A 23,138-nucleotide genomic window follows, 5' to 3' on the forward strand; every position below is an offset into this window, starting at 1 on the left:
GCTGTGCCCAGCTGTACTCGGTCTTGCATGCAAATTCAGTTCTGGACAAGGTTGTACAAGCAGTTGCTTGAGAGTTAGATGATGTTCTATAACCAATGCCTTCTACCAGTTTGCTGACAATATCCAGACATTTATTGAAGCGTACTGCGTCTTTAGCTCTTAATGCCTGCAATAAGCGGATCTCGACCTACAGATCTGACAAGGCTAAGTTAATTCGGCTCAACCACTTCAACAAGTGGCTTTCAATTATTCTAGACTGTAGCAGATCTGGGCTGCTGCATTGCACTCCACTTGTCTCAGAATGCTGTCAAGAATAATTGGTATCAACAGTAAAACTGACTTCCTGAACAAATTGTACATCCTCAACTATAGGTGCTTGCTCGATTTCTGGTCATCCTGGGCAAGGCAGTTCAGGTCTCTTGGGCCAGCTGTGTTTCTCTCCTCATTTCTTCTCTGAAGTCTTGACTCAGGTCCTTAGGACCAAGACAGCCAAGGCTGTCCATATTGTCAATGATGATCCCATCAATAATTTGCTCAAAGTGTTTGCTGCTGCATGAAACTGCCCTCCTAGGTAATTTGTGCGTTAGTAGAAAAAGCCACCTCCTGTGCATGAGGTGTGTCAGCCTTCACTTGTGGCAGGGATCTTAGATTACCTATACCCTCCCTCCCACCTCTGCCCGGGTATCATCTTATGGATCTGTTATTGTGCCTCCCAGCGAGCCACTAGAAAGGGGCTGAAGGCAATTCTCTATGTACACGTTATCAATTGACTGCTTCAAGGCTTCTAGTAACGATCTATCAGAGGGAGCAGATATCATGATCAGCTCTATTCCTATGCCAGGTCTTAGGTCTGTGCTACAGTCCCTTTGTTACCCTAGGCAGACCTCAAAAACACTTGCCAGCACAGAGCACTGCGCTACTTCACACCTCTTAAAAGGTCAGAGTGCCCAAGAAGGTCAGATGACCCCCAGCGCTAGGATTTTCTGCTATTTCTAGCACTCAGGTTCTGCAAGCGCTGTGCGCTTAGCTTTAGTGGACTGCTAACTCACCCCAACAAAAACTGTCTCAGGCACTATACAACTCCTTTGTAAGAAGGGTATTTTTTTTTTATAGTGCAGCTCTGACCCAAGCTGTTATCTGACTAACTGCCTCATAGCTGCCAGCCTTCAACTACCAACCACATGCCACCCCCAACTGGGAGCGCACATAATGCGCCACTTACCTCTCTAACATTGGGTCAGCTCTCTGTAGGCTGTCTGCTTTAGGAGGCTTCCAAAGCCTCCTGATGCGTTCCAGTTCTCTGCCTAGGTTCAGGCACTCAGCCCACGTCTTGTGGTTCCTCAAGGACATGGTGCACTGTAAGCTGACAGAATACACTGGCACTAGATCCAAGAAGATTAGAGGAAAGGCCCTTGCCACGCGTTAGGGTGTCAAGCCGCACTGGCCAGTAGTCACTTCCGATACTGTACACCGAACACTGAGGGAGCTCAGCAGAATGAGAGCCACAATCCCAAACTCTGAGACTTTGGGCCCGGAGGCTGACCTGCGGCTAGCAGGTTAGACTCTCAGCAAGACAGAAACTCTAATCAAGGGGAAGACATATTTGCTGGTTGAAGGGTGTTAAAGGTTTTGAACCTGGACTAAGATGGAGGATAAGAATATCTATGCCTAACACGAACACTAAAGCAAGGGGGAGAGGAAAATTTGGTAGTAGAAGTCAACTGGGCATTATATCCCCAGAATTAAGAATGAACAAATAAATGTTCTTGGCGTTATATCCCCAGGACTTTATAATAGCTAGGAAATCCCAAGAAAGGTCCATCAAATCTTCTTGTTATCGCAATAACCAACAAGTGGATTTTCAAAAAGTAATGGTTATGGAGGATAGGTTTATTTCTGCATTGGCTGATCTTTGCATGGAGGGTGATGGGGATGGCATCACTGCCATTGTCTTTTTCGACACTCTGCTGTGTTTTCCACCATCGATCATCTGTTGCTATTGCTACTGCTCGAGGAAAGTGGATGGAATATGTTGCTTACCTGTAACTCCTGTTCCTCAGCATTGGTATCTTTCATGGATTCACATGCTTTGAATATACCCCGCCGACAGGCTGGGAATCCTCAGTAACATTTTTATTATGGCTTATAATAGAGTTTTGAGAGCTCACTATAGTAGCTCAGCCATGTCCTTTTGGGTGCATAGTGCTTCAGCCAAAGGGACGTCCAGTGACTAGCCCCACCCAGAAGGCCATCTTCAGATTCTAACCTCGGATAGATGAGCATCAGTGACATGTAGTCTTGCGCTGTTAGGGGTGGTAGGTGGACGCATGTGAATCCATGAAAAATACCAATGCTGGATAACAGGAGTTACAGGTAAGCAACATACTCCTTCAGCATTGGATCTTTCATAGATTCACATGCTTTGAATAGAGTGCCCAACAATAGGAAACAAAATCAGTCCTAGTTTCCTTAGCCCTATTTCAAGACCAGCTCCATGTGGAATCTTCAATCAAAATCTGATCAAGGGAAACTATAAATATGAAACTGTAAACTCTGTCCTCTAATGAACCATGGCATGAAGGACATCCTGCTTCCAAATGGTCAAAAGAAGACCAATAGACAATTCATTAACTGCAACACAAAATTCGTTATCTATGGGATCAAAAGCATCTGCACCAAAACATACATTGGAAGTAGTATCAGGGCCCTCAAACAGTTTGAGCATCTGAGGGCTATTCGTAATAAAGATCTAAGATATTCACTTTCAGTACACGTACCGACAGAACATGAAAACTTTGCCATTGAAAAGCTTAAAATATTTAGACTTGAAAATATAAAATAGCCACCTAGAGAAGGAAATAAGGAGATTCGACTACGTCAAAAAGAAGCCAAATGGATATGTATCATGGACACATGCACAACTGGTTTAAACTGACACAGAAATGTATAACTGGCTATAGAAAATGTAACAATATAATTGCCATTGGATACATGTATTGATCTATCTACCGCAGAATGTTTGTTTCTTTTTCATCTTTTTTTCATCTTTCTTTTTCTTACCTTCTCCTCTTAGATGTTTCCCTTAGGTCCAATATTCACAATCCCAACGTGGTGAAAACCCCATTAATGCTAAACATTTTTAATCTTTTAGTATTTTGCTGTCACATCATAAACAGAACAGGCTTTCTTTTTTCATTAACCGAAATTATACATTCGCAACAATCAACATGAAAACTCTTTCACAAAAAAAACATACAAAAACCAGTTTGGTATCTTATGAAGGCAAAAATGGCCCAAAATATCTTATATTTGACACTAGCTCAGCGCACCACTAAACCGAATGTAGAATTACAAACACTAGCCAAAATGGCTACGATTACACAACGTGGTGACATCATGCCGTTGCCACGTGATTATGCGCGGCAGCACGCTACGTCATCATGTGCAACGTTATTTTTCTAGCTTGAAATAGCACGATTTTTCACTTAGATCCTGTGCCTCCTACAGGAAGAATCAAGATGCTGTCATGCTTACCATAGACCTTTTCCTTGAATAAGAACACCTATAAAGGTAAGCTACACCAAGATCTACGCTTGGTAATGTCTCCCATTTAGAAAATGTATTTTTTGGATTATTCTCCCCGACCTTTCACTATAATTTTTGTTTTCACCCTCCTGGGGCATCCTCTCAACTTTGCCAGTTTGAAGATCGCCTAAACTGAAGAGTCATGACACAACTGTGACCATATTGTAACATTAGGAAATACCATTCCAGGAATAATATATTAATGGGTGAGTTATCCTTGTGTTAAAGATAATCACTGCCTTTTTCTAAGTGATTAAACTTTTTCTTTTGAGTTATTAATTTATTGAATCATGTAACAGAATGTTAATTTGGTTTTGTTAATTTTAGAAAAATGTATGAAATCTCTCCTGATGAGCCATTGAGTTCAAAATGGTGAACCACGTGTTGAGGGACTAGATTGGAAATAAAAACCTTTTTTGGCATCAAAACATTGTCAGAATGTTACTTGTACTTTGAGAAACCTATCATTATTAAAAAAACCTTATAATCGGATACAAATTGCAAAATCAATACTGGCACTACTTTCTCAGATTATTGGTTGGTGCATTAGAATATCATCCCTCCTTTATTATCAGATTGCCAAATAGGTTAACATTCTTAAACAGGAGGTGTAAAGGGAGAAGGAATACCTTATTAAAATAAGTGTTGTAGCACTGCTCTTCCAACCCGTGCTTCTGCCTCTCCTTGACCCTCCATGCAGTAATGCTTGAAGAAGGTGTGCAGCACTGCCCAGGTTGCTGCAGGGCAAATGTTCACCAGGGGAATCCCTGCCCACAGTGCAGCGGAGCACCCCACTGCTCTAGTGGAATGAGCACGGACGGGTCCCTGCAATGGTCGAGTGGCTTGAGTGCGCGCCACTGAAATTGTAGAGTAGACCCATTTGGCAATACCTTGCTTTGAAATAGGTTGACCCCCATCAGGGGCGTTGAACGCTACAAACAGTTGGGATGTGCGTCGAAAACCTTTGGTTCAGTCTATTTAGATGTTACAGACTCTCCAAAGGTCTAGGGAGTGAAAGGACTGCATAAGCTGGCGTTGACGGATTTGCAATGAGTATTCAGCTTGCAGGTGGAATTCCGACAATACCTTCGACTTTGTTCTTGAGCACTGGTTCGAACGAGTGAAGGGCACATGCTACTGCCTTCAGTTCTAGGATGTTGAAGTTCAGTTGTATTTGGGATGGGGACCAATGCCCTTTTGACAGCTGGTTCTGCATGAGCACCCCATCCAGTCAGTGAAGCGTCCGTGATCAGAGTTTATTGAAACTGAGGATCCCTGCAAGTTGTCCGAGTGTCTTTGTTACTGTCAACTTCCATGATACTGTAAGGTGGGACCACCGATCAGCTAGGAATTCTTTTAACAATCTCATTTGTAGTTTGCAATGTTGGATTAACCAGATCCATGACGACATGGTGGGCAGGAGTTGCATGAACGCTCGGACTGAGATCCTGGCGCCAGAGTAGAATTTCATAATTAGACTGGGTATTGGTGATGCCCTCTCTGCTGAGGGACGTACTCGGCCCTCAGTGGTGTTGAATTGAGCCCCTAGGAACAGGAGCGTGTTTGATGGCTCGAAGCAGGATTTGCTTACATTTATTGCAAAGCCAAGGCATGAGAGGGTGTTGCCGGTTGGATTGCCTTTTTCGCTGACAGATGCAGTGGTGTTTTAACTAACCAATCGGCGAGATACGTATACACGTGGTATTCCCTTTTCCTGAACGATGCGGCCACCGGGGCTAGGAATTTTGTAAATGCTATTGGGGCAGAGTGTAGACCAAACAGGAAGACTTTGAATTGATAGTGGTTTGTTCCCACCACAAATCTTAGACTTTTTCTGTGGCCCTTTCAAATGGGAATGTGAAAATATGCATCTTTGAGATCGAGAGAATCAAGGAAGTATTTTTCCTGTACCGATTTTATGACATCTGCCAAGGTGACCATCTTGAACGTTTGTTTCTTGACCTACCTGTTAGACTTCTTAAGTCCAGAATTGGTCGCCACAATTTGTCCGGTTTTCAGACCACAAAGAACCTTGAGTAGATGCCCTTGCCCCTTTGATGTTCTGCAACATTTTCAATTGCATGTTTTATGAGCAGTTTCTCCACTTCGCTTATTAAGATACTTAAGTGTGGTTGGTGTTGAAACAGTGGGGGTGGCTAAAAGGGTTTTCCTCAGAATTCTATTATATGGCCATTTTGTATGATGTCCAACACCCATCTGTTGAAAACTGTTGCCAATGCTGCAGATGGTACTGCAAGTTGCTCCGCACTTGCTGCAGCTCGAAAGATGTCCCGGTTTCGATGATGCTTCTCTTATACATGAATAAAGGTAGGTTAAGGTGGCCTATGGCCACATGCATAGTCTCTTGTCCTATTGAATTTTGCGTTCTAGGTTGAACTAGCGATTGTTCTAATCCCAGTTACTTTATAATGTCTCTGCAGATAAATTATCCGTTACTTGTCTGTCGTTGGGATGGCTCAATATAGCATTTCATCTCCATACTCATATTGGATTTAACAAGGCCAATATTTTGATTGGTTATTTGAAGCTTACAATATTGAACTCTACTTGGTGGTCTTGGGTTGTAGGCCAGGTCAGTTTTTAATTGCACTTTTCATTCCTTATTTTTTATTTCAGAATATGAGGCTCGAAATTGATTGAAGATGAAAGTCAATTGAATATCTAAACAACAGCAAGCCAGGATATAATTCCAACTTTATACATGTTTTTGTATATAGAATGTTAATTACTGATTTGTGGTGTTTGTGCCCTGAGGAAGACGAATATCAGTTTGTTTACTGAACTAGACAGAAATACTTGTCGAAACTACGTAAAACAAGATATTTTGGGATATGTAACATGTCCATTCAAGATACCTGTAGTCGACACTCAGCACTTTGTCAGCATCCATGCATTGTTCTAGCACTTTATGATACTTTGCACTTTTGCTATTAGCATTTATGCATTTTAGGCAGCATTGAATTTAAATTTAGAGAGAAATATAGCCATAAGCCGTGTAAGAAATTGGTATTAGATGGGCAGTTGGCTATTTATGGTAAAGATAATCCAGTACATAGTGTTCTAGGGTCATTTACATTACAAAATTCTCTCACATACAGACTTTATATTGTCTATTCACGCAGTATCAAATTGGAATGTTCTTAGAGTCTTCATATGTTTGTATACATTTTATGACTAATACTTGGTCCATTTTTATGAAATTGTGTGTATATTAATAAAATATGAATATATAATTACGATCACTGACCGAGCGTACCGTACCCTCTATCCCACCCACCAGACTCAATTATATTTATAATCAAATTGTTTATTGTTCCATGTGACCACCCCCCTTGGTTTCTTGATCACCACATATGTTCCCCCCAGGTCCATGTTTTAGGGGTTACCCATCCTTCGCTAGATTATTGGTGCAACAGTTGGTTGCATGTGTTAGTGTTTGGAGACTTAACCTTTGCGGAATAAGATTTAGATTTTGACTTGCTCTGGCCTTGGGCAGTCTTCTCCCATTGCTCTTAACGATGGCAGCATCAGACACTGTGTACTTTAGCAAACAGCAGCTAGCAGAAGTCATTAATGTCACATCCTTTTTTGCGAACATTGATGGCAAAATACTCCTGGTGACAATTCCTGTGTCACTAGTGAGAGTATTCTTAAGCTTAAAAAGAAATAAATGTAGGACTGAAATGCACAGTCATTTGCTGACTGAATACCTTAAAGAGAACATAATCCCACAGGGACTTTTAGTGCGTAATGAGCCGCATCTCTTTATAGATTAGGAATATAAAACATCGTTTTCAGGCATAGCGACAAAATGCAGTCGCGACTGGATGCTCTTGACCATCACATCAATACGGCCCTTAAAAAAAAGTGCCATAATAGGTGAAGAAACAGAGAAGGCAGAAACAGCCTTCTCTTTGGACACCACTATTATTAACATCAAAGAAAAGCTCTAGTTAATCCATAAATAGACCAATGAATTTGTCAAACTTTGACCAATAAGAAAATGGACAAATTAAAAAAAAGACATCCAGAACTTTACCAAAGAAATCACCTATCCTTATCTCAATGCAGATCAGGGTCCATGAGATTGGTATGACCCATATAACCACCAGCGTGGCATAACTCAAACAAACAAAAGTGACTTTTTCTGACACTTCATCAGATGGGAGTGGGACTTATCCGAATGCAAATCCACGAGGGCTAAGGCGGCGTAATTGGAATACGGGACAAAACAGAGGAAGAAGGGGCAGACTTTACTGGCAACATCAAAATTATGCCCAGTCTTCTCATTTTGGACCACGGGGACCCAATACTCCATTTCCTCCCCACAATCTTCTTTTTTCCCCACCAAACCAAGGGGCGCCACCTACAGCCAACTTCTTTGAAACCAGAAGACGAGCTTATCGAAAATAGAAAAACCTTTGGCGGTATAACATACTCTTATGTCCTGTACCCTTTCCTCCAGACTGCAGAAAAAAATCTTCTTCCACTTTAAATTTAGAGGCGTGCCGGCTTGTGGCCCTGGGAGCATGCACTGCCCTGACTCTGCCGCCACACCTCAGTACCCTTTTCCGCGTCGACGGGAACAGGCCGAATTCATCGCTCCTGGGGTTGGATTCAGCCATGTAATTCCACATACTTCTTCCATGTCTTTTTATCATTCAGGTACTCGGTCCTCACTCAGATGCCACTCTCCTCCCCGGCACATGTCGACTTCCACAGGGTTCAGCATGTGCCCATCCTGCAACGGGCTCTTCACAACTTCAGACCCCCCCACGCCCTTTGTCTACGTTGCCTTGGCCCAGACCATGGTTTGCAGGCTTGTACAGCGTGTGGCTTGCTGTCATCGAAAGCGCTGAAGAACAGATTAGCCAGGTGGAGGGAGCTCTTCCAGAAGTCGCCTCCAGAGGACCTCAAGAACTTTGTGAAACACCGAGCCAGGCCTGAAGTAGGGCCGCTATTTTCCATTGCACCCCGCAAAGGAGACTCCTTCCCAAGGGCTCTCCCGCATGGGAGGTATCGTTCAGGTCCTTGTAGAAACACGTGCAACGAGGCTGCTCCAGCTACCGCCTTCGTGCTGAGGGATCCTTGGATCCTTCCGGTGGCAGTGTTGAGGGACTGGAAGGTTCTTCTACCGGATTGTCATCCGAGGGGCTCCGCCCTTGTACCAGCAATATGGCTGAGGGACTACGCCCTAGTACCAGTAATACGTTAGAGGGGGCGCCTAAACGCAGCTCTACCGACTCCCGGGTCGAGAGTGTTACGCCTACCGGATCTAGGCACGAGGAGTAGGGTAATGCCTCATGATCCACACGCAAGAGTCTTGAATGAGGCTGGGCCCAGCAAGCCGAGAAACACGTCGCAGACACGTGGCAGGCAGCTCGACAAGATGGCTGCCGCGCCAGACAGAGGCACCCGTCCGACGCCATTCCAGGAGTTCGGAGAAGAACAAGTGTCAAGGTGGGACTTGCCTCAACCAGGTACGTGGCCTGCAGCCTATCCTTATGCGCAGGACAGCTTTCCAATGCATCCATTCGGGCAGGGTATGCAGCGGCTCCCAGCTACCCCATCAGTACCGCCTACCACCTCTCCGGCTGGCAAAGAGGGGTTCTTTGAGAGGTTCCTCGGCCTTATGAAGTCACCTCGGATGGGGGTTATCCTCAAGGATGCCATCAGGGAAGTCCTCACGATATTGCTAGCAGCACCACAAGCGCCTCTGCTGGCAGAGCCGCTGCCTCTGGCTCCCCAGCCGATTCCTCAGGTGGTTCTGCACCAGCCTCCGCCTCCTCCTCATCCTCCTCCTCCTCCTCCTCCTCCTCAGCCTCTGGCCACGGAAACTGTACCCCAGCCTCTGCCTCCAGCTACTTCTCAACCTCTGCAGGCTCCCCCGGATCCGCAGGATACGGATGAGGAGGAGGAACCGGACACGCCATCCTTAGCCAGGGCCTTACACAAACATCTTGCTGGGCTAGCGGAGTACCTGAGTCTACCCCAACCAGAGGTCGAGCAGCCGCCAGACAGGATTTTGACTGAAGTCCTCACGCAATGCCCTTCTGCAAGCCGATGTAGTCTCTCTGGCCAAGAAGGGTTAGCTCAAGCCCCACTCTGTCCAGCCGGTCAATCGACGCCTGGACGCCAAGTACAGACAGATGGAGGGGGATACACTCTTGCTCTTGGCCCATCCTCAGCCGCACTCCTCGGTAATCGCTGCGGCATCACTATACTCCAAGCCTCAGTTGTCCTCAGCCGCCTCCTCTGCGGCGCTGCTAGGCAAGGAGAAGATCTTGGAGGCGTATGTGAAGAAACTATTTCAATGCGTCCTTCCATCTTCGTCAGGCCAATGTCGATGCCATGCTGGCTGCCGCTAACCAAAGTTTATGGCAGGAAATTGCGGACTTCCTCGCGGAAATCCCTACGCAGACCCAATCACGTTTTAAGGTGGGGCTGGCTGAGGCCAAGCTGGTGGCGCAGGACCTCATGGAATCCACTATGGCCATATTGACACCTCTGGCCGTGCCATCTGTATCGTCATGAACATGAGAAGGACAGCCTGGCTCCGGTGATGAAATTCAACCCAATTAGATCTACCGTTCGAGGGGGGGTGCCTCCTCCACTCCACCACAGAAGAAGAGCTGGACAAGAAGAACAACAGCTCACAAACGGCCAAGTCTTTATCAATTTTGACAAAGACCACACCCAAGTTGTACACCCAATCACCGCAGCGCTCCGACAGGAGGCGTATGTATGGAGGTTTCCGCGGCTTCCAGGAACGGAGATCCAGGCAGCTGGACCGCTCGCCGGCTTAGAACCGGCCCAAGCAACAAAATGGGGTGTGGGGGGAGTTGGGGCTTTTTCCAGTCCCCCTCCACCGCGACAGCCTCAGAGGGAAAGAAGGCATGACACGCCCCTTCGGGTCCACGTATTTCCAGTGGGGGGCAGGCTTGCTCTCCATGCACATTTCTGGAGCCAGAATTTCACAGACCCCTTGATCCTCTCCGTAGTATCCACTGGGTACCGCCTACCCATCCGCAGCCTCTCCTCCCTCCTCCCCTCCCTCATGTTGGGACAGCAAGATCCGGTCACTTGTAGAGAGCCAGGCAGTGGAGGAAGTCACAGCCTCCCAGCGAGGCTTGGGCTTTTACTCCAGGATTTGCCACATTCAGAAGAAGAACCAGGCAGGCCTGAGAGTTGTGCTGGACCTTTCCACCCTCAACCTCTCCTTACCCCTAAAAAAAATCAAGATGGTTAGGCCAGCTTTTATAGCGGAGACATTGGGCAAGGGAGACTGGATATGCTCCCTGGATTTGAAGGACGTCTAACTACATGTCCCAATTTGGCAGCCCCATTGTTCTTTCCTACGGTTCAGGATCATAGGCTACCATTTTCAATACAAGGTCCTCCCTTTTGGCCTCAACTCGGCCCCCAGGGTCTTTACCAAGCTCATGAATACAGAGGCTGCCCACCTCAGAGCGCAGAGCCTCCACATCTACCCATACCTCGACAAGTGGCTTTTCAGGGCTATATTTCCAGAAGCGGTTCACCACTCTTGCCATGCCCTTATGAACACACTGCACAATCTGGGCTTTTCGCTCAATCTCAAGAAGTCGCAGCTGCAGCCCACGCAGACTCTGACATTCTTGGGCCTCATCTGGGACATGTGCTCCAAGAAGGTTTTTCCGTCAGAGGACAAGATCTCGGCCATCAAGAAGGCGACCACCCACTTCCTAAGCAGAGAGGGGACCTCAGCATGGTGGTATCAGCATCTCCTGGGTCTCTTGGCAGCGGTCCTGTTCGCATTCCTACACACGAGATTGAAGATGAGGATTCAGCTGCACTTCGCAGCCTCATGGAACCAGGAGCGGGGCTCTCAATCCGAGATCAACTTTCCTCCATCTCTCCACCAAGACCTAACATGGTGGTCCAGGGACTGCAACCTACTGACCTTTTCGGCTGCCCACCCTGCAGGCCTCCATCACCACATACTCCTCGCTTGAGGACTGGGGAGCCACCCTGGACAACCTCTCAGTCTACAGCACCTGGACTCTAGCAGGAATACCACATGAATGGGTTACAGCTGAACGCCATCTGGCTAGTGCTCAGAGCATTCCTACCACTTCTCAGGGGCAAGGTTGTCCTCATCCAGACAGGCAACTCGACCAGCATGTACTACCTCAACAAGCAGGGAGGCACCAGATCCCCTCCTCTGTGCTGACTGGCAATCAGCATGTGGGAGTGCGCCATGGAAAACTATATCTACTTCACGGCAGTCGACGTCCCGGGGGAATCCAACCTGGAGGCGGACAGGTTCAGCAGGTTGGGAGCAGATAATTACGAGTGGCAGCTAAACAACATCGTTATTCCGGAGATATTCAACAGGTGGGTTCATCCCCAGGTGGATCACTTTGCCACCTGGCACAACAAGAAGTGCCCTTAGTTCGCCTCCTGGCAGGGACAGGGTTCCGGCTCCCTGAGCGACTCATTCGGCTTCAGTGGAACGGCATGAAGGCTTACACCTTCCCGCCCACACCGCTGATTCACTGGGTAGTTTGCAAGATCAAGGAGTCTCGTCAACTCAACATCATTCTAATAGCTCCATTGTGGCCGGCCAGGCCATAGTTTTCGGAGATGCTCAGCCTCTCTGCCCAAGGTCTCGTCTGCTTTCCGCTTGAACAAGGAAATAGTCCTTCCTATGTTCATTGACGATATTAAGGACGAGGCACAGAGAGTGCTGCACTGCCTGTATGGCAGACATGCCCTGAAATTCTACTTGGACAGGATCAAAGTCTTCCACAAATCAGATGCCCTGTATGTCACTTTCAGAGGCTCAAGACGAGGCTATGAGGCCTCCATATTCCGCTGGATGGTCTCGGCCATCAAGGAAGCGTGCGAGGGCCAGCACAAGCCGATTCCGGCCAACATGTATACCCACAAAGTCGGGGCCAAGGCAACGCCCATCGTATTCCAGCGCCATGTCCCTTGGCAAGTCATAAGCAGGGCGACCGCTTGGGCCACTCCCTCGGCTTTCTGCAAGCATTACTGTTTGGATGCCGGCTCTAGATCTGATGCGGCTTTCGGACAGGCGGTTCTGAGGAACCTATTTGCTTGAGGAGGATCGCCTCTCCACCCTGGGGCTACATTCAGTTGTAATCGCCCATGCAGTATGGAGGAAAGGGGACGGGACGTAAGAGTAATTATAAGTTTGTCACAGTAGTGACTAAAATACTCTTAGTCCCCTTTCCTCCATACGTCTCCACCATCCTCCCCCCTAATACTGGTGTCATTAGGCAATGTTAAATCTTTTGTCGATGTGTCAATGGGGACTGAGGTGTGGCGCCAGAGGGCAGAGTCAGGGCAGCGCATGCTCCTAGGGCCGCACCCCTGTGCACCTATAAATTTAGAGGAAGGTTTTTTTCTGGTGAAAAAGGTTCCGTCTGACATCCATGCAGTATGGAGGAAAAGGGACTAGGGGATAAGGACTAAGAGTATGTTAGTCACTACAGTGAGTAACTTATAATTTTCTCAAAAAGTTGAGCCCCCTTGAAACATCCATGGTGGAAAAAGGATTTTCTTTTGTCCGCATAAAGAATCGAACAAAAATGGAGACAGAAATTGAACTACGTAGCCCATTTCCCAAAATCCGCTTAAGCGATTTTTTTGGTTCAAACAATACAGATAATGGGGATACTAGAGCACACACTCCATTCAAATGTAAATCTTCCTTCACGCCTACTCTTAAAATGGTCTCGGATGAAACTCCAATCTTTGAGAGGGCAGTATTGAGGGATTTTAACTCAATTTACGATTCCCTAGATGCCACCATACATGGGCCGAGTTACAATTTTACCAAAAGTGAATGGGAATGTCTCTGCAAATTGAAAGAAGATCAATCTATTGTAATCAAACAAGCGGTTAAAGTTGGAGGAGTGGTGGTCCTTGAAGCAGACCAGTATGATGATGAAATAATGAGGCAACTCAATAACCTGGAATTTTATTGTAAACTGAGGGGAGACCCTACTGAAAGTATAAGCAATGAAATAATCCAAATTCCGGTACGTGCTTGTGATGTTGAAGTCATAGATGAAAAGGAGTTTCAAATTTTGACAGCCAAAGGCACTAGGACCCCTTTAATATACATATTGCACAATACACACAAAAATCTGCTAAATCCTCCAGGTCGACCGATCGGGTCTCTTTGAAGTTACATCTTAGAACCGATCAAACAATTTCTAGATTTTTTCCTCAAACTCTTGCCTTCTGTTTCAGATACATATCTATCTGACACCACTGATGCTAGCATTCATTTAGAGGGGTTACCTTTCAATCCAGAGACAGATATGTTGATTACGCTTAACGTAGAATCTCTTTACTCCAACATACCCCAATTGGAGTCATTCAACATGAAAGAATTCCTCGACCTTAGACCAGGTGTTCTCCAAATACTGAGTGACTTCTTGGTTGAATTGTTAGAAATAGCTCTAACCAAAAATTACTTTCGTTTCAAGACAGCGTTTTACTTGCAGATAAAGGGTACGGCTATGGGGGGGCAGCCTTTGCCCCTAATTATGCACTCTATACATGTGGAAATCCAAAAAAACATTTAACCTTGATGACACCAATCCGTTTAGGTTTGCCTTTAGACTGTATAAATGATACATAGAAGATATCATCGTATGGGATAAAACAAAGGGCGACTATACTAAATGTCTTCTGTGGATTAACACGTTGATTACCAACCTTAAATTTACAATGCCCGCCAGCAATCTATCTTTAGCTTTTTTATATCTTAAGATCGGCGATGGTCCTATCATCATTGATCTTTTCCGTAAAGAGACAGATAGAAACACTATTCTTCAGTTCGACCGCTTTCACTCCCAAGCTCTGCGTGAAAGTATTCCATACGTCAATTTTTAAGAGCAAGACGCAATTGTACCAGAGTAAAGGACTATATGTCCCAGACGGATGTTATTCAAGATAGGGTTCAGGCACAGGGTTATCCTTCTCACTTACTAAGGCAATCCTGCAAAAGAGCCAAAAATCAACATCAAGATATTATGTTCGTTAAGAATAACAAGGGCAATATTACTAAGGAACAGATAATTTGTGCTATGACCTACAACATCATGACATCAAGAAGGTCATTTCCAAACACTGGCACCTGTTGCAACTCAATAATCCAGGCTTGGAACGCCCTATTTATGCATTTAAAAAAGGCAAACTTCTCAGGAACTGGCTTTCACAAGCAGATAGAGCCACCACGACCACAAACCAGATGACCATTCTGGCCCTTTGGGATGCCAAGCCGATAAATGGACATTTTCCATGCGGCTATTGCGGTCAATGTAAATCCACAACAGCATGCACATCGTTTATGATAAATGGCAAGTATTGGCACCTGAAATACCATACGACTTGCAACACCAAAAACGTAATTTATGTTATAATTTGTCCTTGCCTTAAAACATACATTGGCAAAACATCTAGACCCATTAAATTAAGAATAACGGAACATAAATCTAAGATTCACACTAAAACGTAACATCCCCACTAGTAACCCATTACCTTGAGAACAATCACAGTTGTGATGATTTCAAATGGTGAGCACTAGAGCAGGTTGAAGGCATCGATTCTCACAGTATAGCAGCTAAACTGGCACAGCGCGAACAATGGTAGATGTACAACACTCTTAAGTTACTGCATGGGTCTCAAACAACAAGAGGAATGGTTCCATTGGGTACCATAAGAGATGTTGATTTATTACAACCTCCACTTGGCTATGGGCTATAGTCTAGTCTTTAATAGGTTCCTTTACCTTCAAGATGCTCCACGAAAATTGAATATAATTCTGTATGATCCTCATGTGCTTCACTAAGAGAAATTACTCAAACTTTAATTTGGCCATTGGCTATATACTAGCCTTTAATTTGGGCTACTTCTCGTCACCATGTTCCATGTGAATTGACTACAATCTTTTTAGCGGAATAAGTGCGTCTCGGCATACACCACAATTGTATGTTAGACCACGCACTGCTTTCGGTTTATTTCTGTATTGGGATGATCTGCAGCTACTGCCGTCGTTAGATCCACGCTAGGGGCTAGATCTCCACAAGTGCATATAGTCCTATTTCTATGACAGTCTACATGATCGTGCCATATAGGTACAATCACAATTCTTTCTTATATGGCTTGAAATTAAGCACGACCTGACAAGTTACACTTCTGATTTGAGTAATTTACAATTGGACATTTTTTCCGGCATTCTGGAACGGGAGCCCATATATTTTATTAGAAGCTTCAGTCCCGTTTCTATGTCCATGACATTTCCTCATGAACTCGGTTGAACAGAAGTTCGTCATATCCCTTTTAAACACTCAGCGTAGGAGCAGTCCTGTTTTCACGCTGTCTGGAGTGCCATAGACTGGTTTGAAGCATTGCATTGCTGTCTCCGTTAATTGAAGAGGTGAGCGGGTTGACCGAATGTGTTATTTCACGTCATCGCCCTTTACTGAATTTGCTTATATGACATATCAACCCGATTGCGTTAGCGTTGGGGTTAGGCAGAGCCGTTTCTACTTTGCGACCACTTTCTACACAGTACGGGATTGTTTGCCCCTGAGGCTCAATACCACTAATTGAGCTAGTTTACTTATAAAAATTCGTCCCCTATGCATGCTAGCATGGCTTAAGCAAGTTATCAATTGAGATGTCATTTACAGACTTTTTTTTCCTCTTACCTCTTACAAAAACGGGGCTCAGCATTACAGTTATATTTGTTATGACCTGGTGATAAAAGGCAGACATATTTTAACATCTATGGCCCGCCCTCTTTTTCTTCCATAGTCGTATTAGACAAAGCAGGGGGATTCTCCATCTGCACTTTACAGTACATTATTGGAAGACGATTTATCAGGCTGGGGCATGCTTAATGATCCAAAAACTTTTATTAGATTTGACCGTCTCTTCGCCATATGATGTTTACAAAATTGAAAATAAACATTCTGCTATTGAATCTTCTTGGCAGCCCTTAGCGTCTGGACCAGATGATGATGCTTCTCTTATACATGAATAGAGGTAGGTTAAGTAGGCCAATGACCACATGCATAGTCTCTTGTCCTATTGAATTTCGTGTTTTAGGTTGAACTAGGGATAGTTCTAATCCCAGTTCCTTTATGTCTCTGCAGATAAACTATCCGTTATCTGTCCGCTGTTGGGATGGCTGGATGAAGCGTTTCATCTCCATACCCATATTGGATTTAACAAGGTCAATGTTTTGATTTGTTATTTGAAGCTTACAATATTGAACTCTACTTGGTGGTCTTGGGTTGTAGGCCCGGTCAGTTTTTAATTGCACTTTTCATTCTTCATTTTTATTTCAGAATATGAGGCTTGAAATTCATTGAAGATGAACGTGATTGAATATTGAATATCTAAACAAGAGCAAGCCAGGATATAATTCCAACTTTATACATGTTATTGTATATAGAATGTTAATTACTGATTTTTGGTTTTTGTGTCCTGAGGAAGACGAATATCAGTTTGTTTACTGAACTAGATATAAATACTCCTCGAAACTCCATAAAACAAGATATTTTGGGACATGTAACAAGTCCATTTAAGATACTTGTAGTCGACACTCAGCACTTTCTGTCAGCATCCATGCACTGTTCTAGCACTTTAAGATACTTTGCACTTTTGCTATTAGCATTTATGCATTTGAGGCAGCATTGAATTTACAATTAGAGAAATATAGCCATAAGTCGTTTGAAAAATTGGTATTAGATCGGCAGTTGGCTATTTATGATAAAGATAATACAGCACCCGGTGTTCGAGGGTTTACATTAGAAAATGCTCTCTAGCATGCATACTTTATATGGTCTATTCATGCAGTACCAAACTGGAATGTTTTTAGAACCTTCATACGTTTGTATACATTTTATGACTAATACTTGGACCATTTTTATGAAATTGTGTGTATTATATCAATAAAATATGAATATAGAATTACAATCACTGACCGAGTGTACCCTCTCTTCCACCCACCAGAGTTGATTATATTTACAATCAAATTGTTTATTGTTCCGTGTGACCACCCCCCTTGGTTTCCGGTTTCGATGGAAGTCAAGCTTGTTTTTGCTGCCTACCCCTGGGGGCAGATGATGTCTGTTGCCTTATGTGGGCTTGTTTGTAATCCTTCTGTTTATATGGTTATGCTCGACAATGTCCCTTGTAGTAAGTCTGAGTAGGAGGCCCATCATTGGTATACTTGGCCACCTCTATTTGTCACTGTGCAGAGACCCGACACTCCCCGGAAGAAGAGAAGTGGGTCTCACTGTCAAGGTGGTAAGCGACCTCGTATCTGTGTCTGTTTTTATCGGTTTAAATTCATCATCAATTCTGGGGCCAAAAAGTTGATCTCCCTTGAAGGGCATGCCTAGCATTTTAGGTTGACCATCCACCCTAAAACCTGTGCATTTTAACCATGCCCGTCTCTGTAGCACGACGACATTGCTGATCTGTTTAAAGCCTGTTTCGGCTATGTCAATTACGATGTTAATGGCATGATTTGAAGCATCCTCCTCTTCCTGCATGATGTCCAGAGCCTGTTTGTGCTCATCTTCTGGCAAGCACTCTAATAGCGGGGCCATCCGCTTCCACATCTCACGGTTGTAACTCGAGATTATTGCCAGTGAATTTGCTGCTTTGACAGTTGTGGCTCCTGTGGCCAGAATTTTCTTGCCAAATGAGTCTCGTTTCCCGCTGTCGTTGTCAAGTGGCAAAGGTCACTTCTGACCTTGAGCGTTCAGTTTTCTGCATGCTGCCGCTGACACTACTGAGTCGGGTTTGATTGAGACAGGAGGCTTTTTGGGGACACAGCCGGTGCCTTAAACTTCTTTTACAGGCAGCCTTTTAATGCTGGCTCCGAGAAGGATTTTTTTCCATGAGTAACAGTCCTACCTCCCATACGTGGTCTGGAATGGGAGTAGACATTACCGCCTTTCTGCGCTTGTGCATTAAGTAAAAAAAGAAACAATCCTTTTCCTGTTCAGAGGGTATTAGGCCGAATTCTTCACTAGCCTTTGGACCGTATTATGAAATGCTGTCATGTCGTCTGGTGATGACTGGCGCAACGGTTCTTCTGAGTCTTGGTTTAGGCCCATGTCCTCCCAGTTGTCCGGCTGTGGTGATTTAGAGGGGGAGGTATCGGCTTCCCTATTGTCCCCCTCATCATCCGTGGTAGAGGATTTAGGCTGCAACTCTCCCCTTTTCCTGACTGTATGGGGAGAGTTGCAGCCTTGGGGGAAGTGTCTTGCATTCTGACAGGGCTGCTGGTTCTACTTATTCTGGTCTGCCTCATAGGTTTGATAGGAAGCTCCATTGGTGCTGAGTCTGTACGCCTGGTAGGTGTATTGCTTTGAGGACCAAACTTCTGTTCTCGCTGAGTTTTTCTGCGAGGGATATGGGGCACAGGTACTTGTGCCTGGGATTGGAAAACTGATAGCCTACTATCCAATTGTTGAAGCAGAGATTGGAGAGTGGATAAGACCTGTAGCGATAGCAGAGACAGCGGGTTAAGCAAGGGCTCTGTTGGCTGGGAAAGTCCAACTGGCGTTGGCAATGTAGGATCGGGTGACTTTTCTAATGCTGGTCTCACAGATGTTTCCTGTGGCGAATACTGCTCTTCCTTCAAAAACCGAGGTGAGTACCTCTGTTCAAAATCCGAACTGATATGGTGCTGCAATATTTGGTCTGGTAGAATTGATGAGACCAGGCATAGGGCCGGAACGTTGGGATGTTATGGGCTGGTCAGCAGCTCTGGTGGCTGTGGTGGGGATGGCTCCCCACTTCCGGATATTATGGCTTGGTCCATCCATGGCGTTGGGTGATTGTAAGGGACTGAGAGGCAGCATGACAACTATTGGCCCTGGTCCGGTGGTTTAGAGTCATCGAAAGGCTCTTGTCCCTTTTTATCTGGCATCTGTTTGTCCCCAGACATGCATTTGTGCTATTTTGGTCTTGATTTTTCAAATTTTCCTTCAGTTTCCTGATCTTGGAGACTTTTTGCTTGCCTGTGGACGAGGACGCTTTGATATACTTTCTCAGGGCTGTTCCCCATGTTGACGGAGATGATAGCAATGGCGTTGGCGGCTTTCCATGTGCCATTAACGTTGCCATCAACGTTGTAAGGCTTTCCGGGAACGGTAGCATCATCGACACTGTCGACGACAAGTTCTTTGTAGGGATTGTTGCCGTCGAACGGTGCATCAACAAAGCTGTTGTCAACAAAGTTTTAATCGTACCTTGTTTTCTTGTCGAAGCAGCAGTGTACAGTGCCTTGATGGCTGTCGACAGTGACTATGATGGTGTAGTTAACCATGATGCAGACTGTGCCGTTGACTTTCGGGCTACGGTAGGGGTCGGAGCACTTGATGCAGGTTTGGACACAGTTTCAGCCCATTGAGGATCCATCGTCGGCCATGTCGTCGACAGGGGGGATCGGTTTTTCCACTTTTCCTTCCTTTTTTCTTTTGAAAGACGAAGACCTTCTCTCTCCCAACCTAGCCCTTTTATTAGTCTTGAGCCTGTCTGCTCTGTCCACCACACTTCTAGAGGACTCAGCCTCTGAATGGGAGTATCTTCCCTCATTAAGCCATAGGGCCAGTCTCCTTTTTCTGTCTTAGAGGGCTTTTGTGGTAAATGTGGCACACAAACATTTCCCGATATTCCTGAATGTGATTTGGATAGAGACAATATATACATTCTGAATGCTTCATACACATTCCTGATTCCACATGACTGGCATGCCTTGAAAAGGGGTTTCATTTTTCTTCCAATTTGAAAACAAAAGCACTTATCTGTATAGATGTTGAGGTTTTCCTAAAGTTCCAAAAGTTTTATGATGTATTTCTTGTTTCTGGCCCTTTTTGCTTCAGGAGCAAAAGCCTCGATCACTCTTCATAACAGTCTGTGGTAAAAATCTGAAGATGGCCTCTTGGGTGATGCTGGTCACTTGACGTCCCATTACCTGAAGCACAATCCACCCAAAAGGACATGGATAGGCTACTATAATGAGCACTAAAAGCTCTATTATAAGCTATAATAAAAATGTTACCAAGGATTCCCAGCCTGTCGGTGGGGAATCTTCAAAGCATGTGAATCCATGAAAGATCCAAAGCTGGATAATGGGGATTTGTCATTACTTCGCTTCAGTCCCTTATGCTAGGTGATACAAGTCTACTGAATTCCCCCTTTTGTTTACAAGCACCTCCATGTGCCCAGAGTGTGGCCTGGTAAGAAAAAAGTGGTGTAGGGGTGTTACTGGGATAGGAAAGGCAGGCACTAATCCTGTTATGTTGATACTTGCAAACCAGAAGTACAAAGTCCTGATCGTTGGTGTGATTCTAGGTAGGAAGAGGAGAGGTAGCATTTGGTGGGAATCTTATCTTGAGCTCAGTTGGCTAGCTACATTTTAAGGAATTTTCTGAAAGCCATGCCAGTGGCTTAACACAGAGTGCTGATGTCTGGGCATAGCATTACAGCGCTTCGTTGAAAGGAAAGAGATGGGAAATCGATGGCATTGCTGTAGTATTGATGGATAAGGCAGTTCCTTGTGGTTTGTACTGTTGACAATTTTCTTGAGATGGATTCCAGGCCCCTACTGTTGAAGGTGTGGTGGGCTAATAATTGGGCTTGGAAATTAATTATCATTTTTGAAAGGTAGCTAGTGGGCTGTTCGGAGGACTGGGTGATGACCTTGTGTCTTTGAAGTCTCAAAAATGATCTGGCGGCAGCATCTCTGTAGTCTGTTCAGTAAGTAATTTGGGACTAGGCTACTGGTGTAATCTTGAGTGTGATCACTTACATGGACCTGTACATAAAGTTCAGTTAGGGCATGATGCACAAGATCATTTTGAGATTGAAGAAGCACACAGCGTTGCTGACATTCCTTTTGTCTTAATTTCTATTCTTATGCAGATAATAGCCACATTGTTTGGCAGGGATGTGGTGTCCTTGGGTGTGGATTTCAGCATTATCTGAGTGCCACTGATGAGTGATGGTATTCAACTGGTTTAAACTGAAGTTCAATCAATTCAAAGTGCTCTTGGTAGGCAGGAGCAAGTGCTTGAGGGACATCATCTTTTTGCAATTGATGATGGGAGCATATCCCTCCTTTACCTTTATGAATCTTGGGTTACAAGTCAACCATTCCTTGCCTATGATAATCAAGATTCATGCAAAGATCGGTGCATGCTTTCACCATCTTAAAATTCTGCAGAAGATCCTGACAATTCTTTCAAATATCAATCAAGCCGGCTGACTGGGATCGATAAATTCCATCATATTTCGCCAGTCTGTCCAGCAGTTTAGTCACTTTACAGTCCTCTACAATGCCCATCAAAGGTTTTCACAGATTGTGGCCTACATTCAATTCAAATTCTAGGTATCCACGTCCGCTTGTTGATCGTCCTCAAGTGCCACTCTTCTACTGTAGGTTCAAGCATTCAAAATGAAATGAATGGGCAGCCTGGATGTCTTGGTTCCAATTCTCTCTTTTGAGATCCATGCCATTGTTAATCAGATTCAAGATGGTCCTTTACCATTGCACTTTTTCTTGCAATTTTACTTTGGCAAACTTTTTTTGTTTTAAGCATGAAGTCCATTACAACATTTTTGGGACAAAAAGTAAAGCCCAGGCTAAAAGTATCTAAAGATTACTGCAAATGGCATTCCTTCCTCCAAAATGCATTATGGTACAATGTAGGATATATGTATTTAAGCCAACGCAGGCAAGAAAATGTTCTTAGAAGGTTGTACCCATTTTGTGCTGCAAATGTTTGTCTACATAAACACGTCAAGAGAATGTCCATTTAATGCAATATGTGTCGGTATATGATGTGACATGTTGAAATCTGATTAGCTAACAATTCAAGGATTCACAAATATACAATAGGAACAGGCAGCAGCGGTGAAGCTTCGAGAATCCATTCCTTTAAACCAAAATGAGACAATCGAGTTTACCTTTGCAAGATCTTCCTCTATAACATCATTTCTCATTTGGGCAGCATCCAGTTGTGTATAAAATCTCGCTCCAATCATTGGCATGATGTCATTTACACTTCGAAGCCTATTTTGGTCCGTCAGCAAATACCTAACAAGAAAATAACAAGTTTCACTTACTTTGTAATATTTCCTCTCAAGATGTTATTGTCTATACAAATGGCATCACCATAATGATTGAGTCTCTAACATCAGAGAAGAACATTTTACAAATACACTGTGCATTCCGATCATGTTTCATGCCTGCTCAGAACACTTCCAACAACATAAAGCTAGCTACAACAATTTCCATCATTTGAACCCTCATCAGAAGTCATCAGACTGGTGGCTGGCTGCGATAGCATGGCGATACCATGGATAAACAACATAACAGATCTCTGGTTATAAGGCAAGTGTAACATTATCTCCTTTGTATTGCCTATTGAAGACCTCATAGGCCAATGTTTTGGAAAACAGAACCAATATGAGATAGAGAATAA

The 23,138-nt window shown here is 44.5% G+C and overlaps 1 protein-coding gene across 2 annotated transcripts in view; it reads right to left on the reverse strand.

Moving 5' to 3' along the window:
* Window positions 1-23,138, reverse strand: part of PAN3 (poly(A) specific ribonuclease subunit PAN3) — a 2,094,753-nt gene that overhangs the window by 328,689 nt on the left and 1,742,926 nt on the right. For both annotated transcript variants that reach the window (XM_069640299.1, XM_069640298.1), the window contains one exon: window positions 22,621-22,750. In XM_069640299.1, coding sequence (XP_069496400.1) covers window positions 22,621-22,750 — 130 coding nt within the window. The remainder of the gene's footprint in view (window positions 1-22,620; window positions 22,751-23,138) is intronic.

Source organism: Ambystoma mexicanum, chromosome 7q, assembly GCF_040938575.1.
Source record: "Ambystoma mexicanum isolate Mex_15411 chromosome 7q, UKY_AmexF1_1, whole genome shotgun sequence".
Taxonomy (NCBI): Eukaryota; Metazoa; Chordata; class Amphibia; order Caudata; family Ambystomatidae; genus Ambystoma; species Ambystoma mexicanum.